At 39.0% G+C, this 10817-nt stretch overlaps 1 protein-coding gene across 3 annotated transcripts; it reads left to right on the plus strand.

The window, feature by feature from the left end:
- The first annotated feature begins 2427 nt into the window (after nt 1–2427).
- On the plus strand, nt 2428–9673 carry LOC113576180 (granzyme B(G,H)-like). Of its 3 annotated transcripts, XM_081708079.1 has the most exons (6): nt 2428–2499; nt 2662–2815; nt 3799–3937; nt 4353–4607; nt 4931–5048; nt 6576–6706. In XM_081708079.1, the coding sequence occupies exons 1-5, from the start codon at nt 2442–2444 to the stop codon at nt 5039–5041; spliced, it is 717 nt and encodes a 238-aa protein (XP_081564205.1). In that variant the 5' UTR covers nt 2428–2441; the 3' UTR covers nt 5042–5048; nt 6576–6706. The 3 variants fall into 3 exon arrangements, with proteins under 3 accessions (XP_081564205.1, XP_026863935.3, XP_081564206.1); XM_027008134.3 differs by lacking the exon at nt 4931–5048 and having other exon boundaries at nt 6576–9673; XM_081708080.1 differs by lacking the exon at nt 4931–5048 and having other exon boundaries at nt 2433–2499; nt 2666–2815; nt 6576–9673.
- Nucleotides 9674–10817: the final 1144 nt, after the last annotated feature.

A 10817-nucleotide genomic window follows, 5' to 3' on the forward strand; every position in this document is an offset into this window, starting at 1 on the left:
GTCCTTCAGAGGGGTGCAACACTCCTAGAATTGCGAAGATATTGGGGCGTGATTGCAGAACCAAGAAACATTTTGTTGCAAATAGTCAACAGGGTCGCAAGAAACGTCTTGAGAAAAGTAAAGACGCAAATTAACTGCCAAAGATTTGAGAAGAGTCAAACGTGAAGCGACCAGGAACCCATTATCCTCCAGTGCTGTCATACTCCAGACCTGCAAGCTACCTGGAGTGCCCAGAAGTACAAGTGTTCACTACTCAGAGACATGGCCAAGGTAAGGAAGGCTGAAACCCAACCACCACTGAACAAGACACACAAGGTGAAACATCAAGACGGCCAAAAAATGTCTGAAGACTGAAGGTTTTATGGACTAATGCGATGCGAGTGACTCTTGACAGACAGACGGATGGGCCCGTGGCTGGATCAGGAACGGCCACAGAGCTCCACCTCGACTCAGACCCCAGCAAGGTGGAGGTGGGGTACTGCTATGGGCTGGTATTATTAAAGATGAGCTAGGTGGACCTTTTCGGGTTCAAGATGAACTCAAAATCAACTCCCAAACCTACTGCTAGTTTTTAGAAGACACTTTCTTCAAGCAGTGGTACAGGAAAAAAAAAAATGTATGCAGGACAATGCTCCATCGCATGCATTGAAGTACTCCTCTGTATGGCTAGCCAGAAAAGGCTAAAAGGCTTAAAGTTGAAAGAATAACAGCATGGCCCCTATCCTCACCTGACCTAAACTCCATTGAGAACTTGTGGGTGCTTCTTAAACGGGAGATTTACGTTGTTGGAAACCAGTTCAGCTCTCTGAACAGTGTCTGGGAGGCTGTGGTTGCTGCTGCACAAAAGGTTGATCATCAACAGATCAAGAAACTAACAGACTCTATGACTGGTGTATGACTGTTATTGAAAAGAAGTGATTGGTTGGACTTTCCTCTGGGTGATGAACAGAATGTTGGGAGTTGTAGTGTATTGAGGACATGGGTGGCATGACACATTATAAATAAATATTGCTGTATGCTGGAAACACTTATTAAACCTTTAACGTCCACCCCTGGTGTCTGTCCCAGTACCTGCAAAACACTAACAGGGTGGATAATAACAGGAGGGACATTTTATGCTAACGTCAGTCATTAATACTTGCGATGAGCAACAGGCTAGTACATGGTGACTACAGAAGACAGAACTCTAAACCAATGGACTATACAACCACACATCTGCAGCGAGGGACTGGATTAGGTCTCATCCACACATGCTTAGTTTACTTCTCCCCATTTCTCAATCCTACTGAGGAATTATGTTCATGTTCGTGACTGGCCGTAGTACAGTGTTCCATCTTCTGTATGCTGTGTTCTATTTTCCAGTATATATTTTTCCATATATTACCATGTTCTAAGCCCTGCCTGGTATCCTGATTTAGATTTTGGTTTTGTTTCGTGTTTTGGCTTCCGTCTCCTGTTCCCTTCCTTACCATGTGTTCCGGCTGTATTCCATTTGTGGCATTCCCACCCTGGACTATTCTATGGACTATGTTGCTGGGTTTGCCCTCATTAAAAGTCGCTCCCCTCAGCATGTGCATCCTGGCCTCCCTCACCACTCATTACAACCACATGTTGTGATCTGGAGTTTGAGGCTTCGTCATCTCTGAGTTCTGTAGCTAGTATTTCTCCTGTGCATGGTTCATGAATGCTTGTGTGTGTCTACTGTTGAGCTGCTGTGTGTTACTGTTTGTGTGAGTTATACATTATACATTTTTGCACTGCGTAATTATTGTTATTGAAGGAATTTTGTAGAGAGGATGAGTTTTGCAAGAGGTGTTAGTGTTTTGTAGGTTATTTACTACTGGTTTGAGAACATTGTTACTATTTTGAGTTATGTGGTTGAGCACCTGTGAAAAAGAAAAAAAGACTAACACCTTCAACTAGCTATGAAAATTGAAAAGAGTTTGGGGACAGCTTTGTTGCTGACGCTGAGTAAATTCATGCCATCGGTTTCATAAGGTAGATGATACTTTGAGTAGGCATGTTAGAACCCCAGAAAGAGCATTTTGTTCAAAATGTTATCTATGTCAGATATCTCCTTTGTCCTGGCTCCAGTGGAACGAACTTTCACGGGCTGCCTGAATAGCAGGGTCCATCAGTCTTCAAACGTAGACTGAAAACTTGTCTATTTGTCCAGTATTTAAATGGCCTCTAATCCTGCACTGATTCAAATATCGTATTGTGTTGTAACACCCTGAATTGCACTACTATGGAATAATTGATTGATAGAGTTCATATAGCCCCTACTTGCACTGTATGGAACATTATTTCCTAAAGAATTAGAGACGTATTTGGGGAAGTCAACCATTATAGAGAATACAGGAAATACTTTTAAGGAAGGGCATGCACTGCTTCAGCTCCTCTGTGCTTCCTAGTTAAGGTCATTCTCATCCTTCTGCACCATGACTCTCACCTCCCTGTTTCTGCTGCCAGCTCTACTGCCATACTTGGCCCTGTCTGGTAAGTATCACCTAAGCCATATTCCTCATTTTATGTTCATTCTAAACCTAGAAACATATCTTGCCTTTCTCATTAAAAAAAACAAACAAAAAAAAAACAAGCAAGTACATTTTTGTTTCAGCATTAATCGTAATCTTCTTTTCTAATTTCTCTTGCTCTCAGCCAGAATGAACATGGGCATAGTGAACGGCACAGAGGCTAAACCCCACTCCAGACCCTACATGGTTTCTCTCCAGAAAGATGGGGAACACATCTGTGGTGGCTTCCTCGTTTCTGAGAATTATGTCATGACAGCTGGCCACTGCATGCATACACAGTAAGCTATTGTGTATTTTAATGCCTTTCCTTGTTCTTTGGATGCTCTTTACACCAGCGTAAAGTGTCCTGTGCTGATACCCTGATTTTTCTGTCATCTGAGAGAAGTGACATTTCTGAGTAAAAATAATAAGAATTCTCATAATTTTAAGAAATAACATATAGACAGCTGCAAGAAATTCCCGATGCAGTTTTTGTGCTAATGTTGCATCCAGAGGCAGACTGGAACTCTGCAACAGTGGTAAGGCGATTTTTGCAGACACAAATATTTAAGCACTCATCAGCCCTGGTCTGTGAGTCTACCACTTTGTGGCTGAGCTGCTATATCTGTTTATTAGACAGCTATCTGTGTAGTGTGAATAATTAGTCACATTTTAGCATATCAATGATTCTTCAATTACTGAAGTTAAGTGCTCTGAGGAAAAACATACATCATAATTATCATACTTTTTTCAAGTGTAACATTAACTTTTATATAAATGATTACCTCCCAATTACTAAAATGTGCATAAAAAGGGGCTTCAAGTTTCACATTTATTGTTCCACCTGAGGTGGAAACGATCAATAGTAAGGTGCAATATGGACTAATATTTTGGCTCTCCAAGCAGAAGAATAGCTTGCGAGATAGCAGATGTTTAAAAACGTCGGCACGTTTCTCATTATGAAGACAGGACACCACTGGAGTTCTATGCTTCCTGTACACATTCTCAACCATTTCAGATGTTGTACTGCTGACACTGACAAGCTTTGTCCAGCGCTAGTTCATATGTCCAGTCTTGTTCGTATGATTTTATCTGTATTTATTGCGTGTATTTTTATAACTACTGCAAAGCACTTAGTAACTTTGATTTAGGCGAGTGTGATTTACTTAAAGACCATTTACTTTTGAAGCATGCATTTTACCAAAAAAAAAAACCCCACAAAAATAATTTTAGAAAGCTTTATCTACCCATTAACATGGTATCCACTGGTTTCTGTCGACAGTACACAAAATCTTACAGTAGTGGTGGGTGCTCATAATCTAAAGGACAGGGTTCATATCCGCATACCTGTGAAGTCATACCACAGACATCCAGATTATGAGGCTAAGATATGTCTGCTCAACGACATCATGCTCTTGCAAGTAAACAATCATAAATCAATCATTTTTCTTTTGTACCCTTTGATGTGTGAAAAGTACGAATACAATTTAATGCAGCAATTACAGAAATACAGCAAATGCAGCAGAGGAATGATTTAGCAATTATTATGGATTATTTTATAGAACCTTGGTTCTCTACGTGTTCATTGTACCTTATATCATTGTATTTGTAATTATGCTGTAAATAACTTAAAAAAAAAACAAAACAAAAAAACAAGACTACACTTCTATTACGACCCAATTTTGTAGAATAAAGCTTTTATTTCCAAAAATGTTATTTAATTTCCTCATAAAGAAAAGGAGGATGTGTGAACAGTTTCTCATGACAGGCTCAGCCTTAATAGTCCTGTTCAACTGTTTACTGTTCTCATTAATGATTTTTATTATCTTGTTATAGCTTGAGACCTCAGCCAAAAAAGCTCCAAATGTTGACATGATCTCCTTCCCAGAAGAACCAAACCAGGGCATCAAGGACAATTCAGTTTGTAGCACAGCTGGTTGGGGAAGACAAACAACCGATGGTACTGCAAGTGACCACCTTATGGAGGCAAATGTCACTGTCATGAAAAACATTTGTGAGGCTCACTGGAAACAGTGCTACAATTACACAGCTATGCTATGCGCGGGCGGTCGTTCTCACGGAATCTGTAAGGTAAAAGTGCCATTACACTTACACATATATGCAGTTCCTTTAAGGAACCGGGCTAAACCTCAAAAAATCATGCATGTTTAGGTGTTCAGTGTAATGTTACATGAGTCTGCAATGTGTTTGGGTTTAGAGCTGTATACGGTGTCGTCATTACCTCTCATGGACCTTCCAGGGATTCGTTTTTTCATTCATTTACAACCACATGCATAATTTAACAATATCACATCCCCATCTAACTTTGTGAATTATTATTAACCACATTTCAACTGTTTACTATATGCTGGAAATTGTAACTACAAATTCTTATTTAAATATTACCTTGAAAGCTGCCAGCTGGTATTGCTATCATGCATGAGGGTGTTGGACACCTTAGGTACAGGATCGCTTTCCACAAGTATAACACTTTACCCTCGCCTCACACAAATAAGCACATCTGAAAACAAGGTAGGAAAACTTTTATGTAATGCAAATCCAGATTTGAACTGTTGAGTTATAGAGTTATAGAGATAGAGGTTAAAACAATCCATGTGTGTTACAGACAATATAATGAAAGATGCAGAAAGGCATCACGACTGCAGGCCAAACTCTGGTCTGTGAAGTCTTGTTCTTGTCTACCGCTCAATTCTATGCATACCTGCAGTCTCTCAAAGAGATACAGGTGACCAGATCACAGTGGTGTGAGTCCCTGGGACTGGGATTTCTGATTGTTGTCTTTTCTGCTTTTTAAAAAATGTTTGGATTGCCTTATTACAAAATACAACCAATTGCAATATTTACCTTATCAGCTTGCATTACACAAATAAATACTGTGCTACCTTGCACTCACTTATACACATATAATGTAACTGTTTAAGTACTCATGTAATTAGCATGAATAACCTGCTGTAGATTGCCAACACCAATTCCCTGTGAGGTATCCAATCTATGATGTGCATGTCTACTAGGTTAAACATACAGTTAGCTGAGTGGTATATCTCTGACTGCAGACTGTTTCGGCATTAAGGAACTTTAGACATGGATTGTGCATGTTCTCGTGACTTACTAAGGGCTACGTAACAGAACTTGCTCTTTACAACTTATTTGTTAATTATAATTTGGAGTCATATGTTTATTAGGTTTTACATGCATCAAACCTTTGCCCACACCTATGTCCGTCACTGGTAGAAGGGGATAGTGGGATAGGGTTAAGTCAAGACAATAACAAACAATCCTACACTAGCTACCACATTCAGTTTAGCTTGGAGCATTAATGTAACTTCAGGAAAATTTGAAGATATGCAAGTCTTCTTCACTCTGTCAGATCTCACTATAAAATGGAATTAGTATCCTAGCTGTAACATCACTAAATTAGCAATATGTTAGAGTTTTTAAAAGTATTTTGTGTTCATAAGATTATGCCCTATGGAAGCCTATGAAGTCATTTCTTCAGCATACTTAATACCACAGTGACAAATAAATGCTGTACATCTGTTCCAAACTATCCTCAATTGAGCTAACATGAACGATCAATTACATTTAATATGTTTTTTAGCCCCAGAAGAGAATTCGTGTTTACTAGTGAGACAAAAAAGGTATAACAAAAATGCAACATTCAGCAACCATATGAAATGTATCCTTCCCACAAAGATAAACAATAACATTTTGTTAATATACTTAAATGTCTATAAACGATATTTTAATATTTACTATTAAAAACAGCAAAGTTGTGTCAGGTAATATATTCATAGTGATTAAATAAATAAGCCGTAGAAAACAGAATTCAGCTGCGATCATATTAGGCCTTAGCATGTTAGCCCTTACATCAGTAAGGGGTAGGTAGGAACAAACCGTATACCATACCAGGCACAGTACCACAAACGGCACAAGTGCACACTTCAATATACAGCCAGTATATTTTGAGCTTTGTTGATGTTGTTGTTATTGTTGTTGATGATGATGTTGTTGTTGTTGATGTTGTTGTTATTATTGCAGGGAGACTCTGGGGGTCCACTGGTGTGTAACAGCACTGCAGTAGGAATTGTCTCCTTTTATCAAAAGAACAACTGTGATCATCCCACTGCACCAAATGTCTACACAAAGATATCCGCATTCCTGCCTTGGGTCAGAAAGATTATTCATCATGTTCAGTGAAACATAATGAACCAATCACAAATAAACTAAGGTTTCGGTCTTCTTGGATTTATTAGTAGCATATTTGTGCACCTACATTGGCTGCGAAGCACTGGTCTGTGGGGGGAATTATCTTTACTAATATAAATAAAGATGACAACAGAAAGAGTGAACTGGGGTACTATAATCCTCACAAAGCAAATGTCTACACCAAGACGTTTTGAGTTTTTCATTCCTGCCTTGGAGTAGGGGACTCATTTACAATGCGAAAACATCAATACAATATTTGTAATAAATAAACAATGTTCTTTATAATGTAATAATGTGATGGTTGTAGTTTTTGTGGTTGAACAAAACTGGCTTTGCAATAAAGCTGTGATGTGATGTCTACACTGGGTTTAGTTTTCGTAATATTACTGAAAGCTCTGCACGAATGATGCACGTTCCTTACTTGAATGAAGCTGGAATCCTACCTTGTCACATATTTATAATTATATGATTCAGTGAAAGAGCATGACTGACTTTAATTTGAAACACAACATTTTCCACAAATTCTGCTCATATTGTCATGTGGGGGAAAAAAACTGCCTCTTAAGCAGGTAGAAACCTGGCTAACAACTCTTTATCACAGTGAAGATTAAGGTTAACTGTCATGTGGTTTAAAAAGTGATTGTAAATCAAGTACATATTTGTTTCAGTGCATCTTACATGATTTATATTTAAATTATTTACTTATTGTTTCACTATAAGTCAGGTACTTTGTTAGAGCTATTTTTTCTTTGATTGTGCTCAGATTTTAAATCAGCTCCATAGTTATTCTTTCTGAGATTTCAATAGTAATGTACCTAAACTATCTAATTGAAGGGGCGAGGAAACTAGCTGTAGCCTACTTTCCAACCTTTGCTGTAGCTTTGTCTGTTTTTAACATGACTTTCCTTTAATTTTCAGGCAGTAATGTTGCATTCTTTAGTTTTCATTAATCATTTGATATCCAGTCTACAAACCAGTCACTTTTCAATTCCACGCTAACCTCTCTATCTTTTAACTAGGCTGCATCAATTTGTTAGCACCTCCACCGTTTGTCTAGGCTAGCATTTGTACAACACTTTTTGTTTTAGTATATTCATTCCAGTCCAATATTGAGGAAGCCAAGGTGACCTTGACAAGGAAATATTCCTTCGAGAAAACGCGAAGCTCAGAAAGGTGACCCATCCTTCTCTGACAGAGGATAGAAAAGTAATAGCACACGATGAATAAAGTCATTTTTGTTTTTCACTTTAACTTCTCATAATTTTAACTTTTCCTATCTAGAAGCTGTCAAAGTAATGACAATACCATTGGCTAGCTAATTTTGGAAGCTAGTTATATAAGAAACCTATATTTTGCTACTTTTGTTAGACATGTGACATGAAAATGTTTGATACACATGTAACTGATCAGACATGACTTTTGTCAAGAGACAAATCTCTTAGAGGGGATTTTTATATATTATTAAAGAATCAGCTTAGATATCTGCACTTCAGTATAAAAACTGTGAGAGAACCTTGGCTAGATTAGAAAATAAAAAGGAAATTCCTCCACATTGTTAATCATTTCCGAAAAAGTCTCTGCAAGTGTTGAAGGTTGCTATGTGACAATAATTTCATTGTGTCTTTCACAATCAGGTAATTACTATTGTACTGACTTGTAGTGTAGAAGCTCTGGGTCCACATGAGCAACTACCTGTTGCTTTTATGTTATATGTATAAATTCTGTAGTAGAATAATAGATGATCATGTGATATACGTGCAAGCCATGGGAGTCCGTTTAGTGAGAGCTCAGAATCTCGGTTAGCCTGTGGGTTTAAGCTCCTCCCGGCACATTTAATGTGATCCATTTGACCTCAGCAGTACATGACAGGGTTGGGAAGTGCCCTTGATGATTCCCAAGGCTCCCGACCTGACTCGATGTACGTGTCCTGCAGGAACGGAAGTGATGGTCTAATGATATGTTCAGCTGAACGTATCATCCTCTGCACGGCTTGGAGGTCTTGGATGGAGCAGTTGCCATACCAGGTAATGAAGGACGTTACCCATCAGAATACTCCGAACTGCACATGTATAGAATGCCATCCGGTACAGGATTATTAGCCAGGGGCCCCTGACCTAGGGCATCTGCCTGATCCAAACAGGCCTGTTCATCACTGTCTGTTATCGGACCAATCACCACTGTGTCATCAGTGAAATTGATGATAAAGTTGAAGATGTTGCCATGGGTATGGATTGAAAATGGCAGGGAGCCCAGGACACAGCCTTGGAGGCCACCGCTGTTAGAGGGAAAGGACCTGACATATGGTCTCTGTTCTCTTACCTCTACTGGGTGTGGTCAGCGAGTGAGGGGGTCGAGAACCCATTTGCAGAGCGACAGCCTGAGGCATCTTATTTTAGTGACCAGAATGGGAACGATAGTATTAAAAGTTGTAGTCATCCTCTGCCCTTGTCCTGTTGGGATAAGGTGGAATGCAGCAGGCAGGAGATGGTGACATCAGCACCTCTGCTGGGCATGTAGGCAAACTGGAAAAGGTCGACTGAGCTGGGAGGGAGGAGCCGGTGAGGTTCTTTGGACGCCTTTCGAAGCTCTTCATCCCCCAGCTATGTCACAGCTGCAGGACAGTAGTTCAGGCATGACGGTGTGTTGCTCTTGGGCATTGTTACGGTGGTGAACTGATAGAAGTGTGGAAACAAAGACAGGGCTAGAGATGCACGGATGTGCTAAACAGCAGAAGATAACAGGCAGCAGACAGAAATATGTGTTAGTATTTACTGAAACTGAGTTCTGATTGCGTTCACTTGTTCCTTCTCCCTATATAAAGCCCACAGGTGCTCTCCTCCAGTATTATTCATCTGCTGCACCTCGCGCCCTCCTTCTACTTCTCCACGTCTGAGTTCATTCTCCCAGCAGACTGTAGAACTGTGTGACAAATCCTGTGGATGCATATGTGTAGACTGCTCAGAAAAGAACACATCTGCTGGGTCTCTGTTTGGTGGAAAAAAAAAAAACAACCAAAAACCCCCAATATTTTAATATATTTATTTTGTAAATAAGTTTATTTTTGAAGCTTGGTCATTTTCATTAGAGTCTGTGAAGCTTGCTACATATGGAACTGATCAGGTGCTTTTGCAAGAGAAGAGTCTATACTTCCTGTTCTGGGGAATTCTGCATCACACAAGATATGCAGTCCCATACAATTAGAGAAGCTTATCTACATTAGAAAATAAAAAGGAAAAGTGTCCACATGGTTAGTAATTTCAATCAATGTCTCTGAATGTGTTGACTGTTGCTATGTAATGGTAAATTAACACAGTGTCAGTTATTTATTATTGCATTGACATGCAATGTAGCTAAGCTCTGGGGCCATGTATTTACTGGTGTGTTGCAGTGCGTTGTATTGAGTGCATATGTCAGTTATAACCATGTCTTAAGTCACTTATGTTGAATGCTTTTAACATCTGTAAGCAAAACCTGTAACCAAACCTATTTTTTATTACAAAAAACATAACATTTAATATCAGGCATATTGTTTAAGGTCAGTCCCAGTCAGGATGGTGAATCAGTTAGTCACAATCAGTTACACTTACAGCATTCAGCTGACACTTTTATCCAAATTGAATTACAATTATGTCTGAGTACAACTTGAGCAATTGGGGGTTAAGGGCCTTACTCAGGGGCCCAACAGAGGCCACTTGGCTGTGGTGGGACTTGAACCAACCTTCTGATTACAAGTCTAGTACCTTAACCACTGAGCTACAACTGCCCAGTTCAGAGGTAACACTTCAAGAGAATTCAGCTTTGGTGAAGATCGTTACCAGATGTTTTCCAGGAAGTGACAGTATCTCACTTAATCATACACATAACAAAAATTTCTTAAAACAATTCTTAAAATTATATTTTTCAGTCCCTTATATATATATATATATATATATATATATATATATATATATATATTATTTATTTATTTATTTTGCCTTTAGCACAAAACAAACAAAAACACGCACACAAACAAAGGGACACACACAAGCACACATATTTATGCAGATTACTAGATTCCTGATTGAGAACCACATA

This window comes from Electrophorus electricus, chromosome 26, assembly GCF_041902795.1.
Source record: "Electrophorus electricus isolate QZ-2024a chromosome 26, ASM4190279v1, whole genome shotgun sequence".
Classification (NCBI taxonomy): domain Eukaryota; kingdom Metazoa; phylum Chordata; class Actinopteri; order Gymnotiformes; family Gymnotidae; genus Electrophorus; species Electrophorus electricus.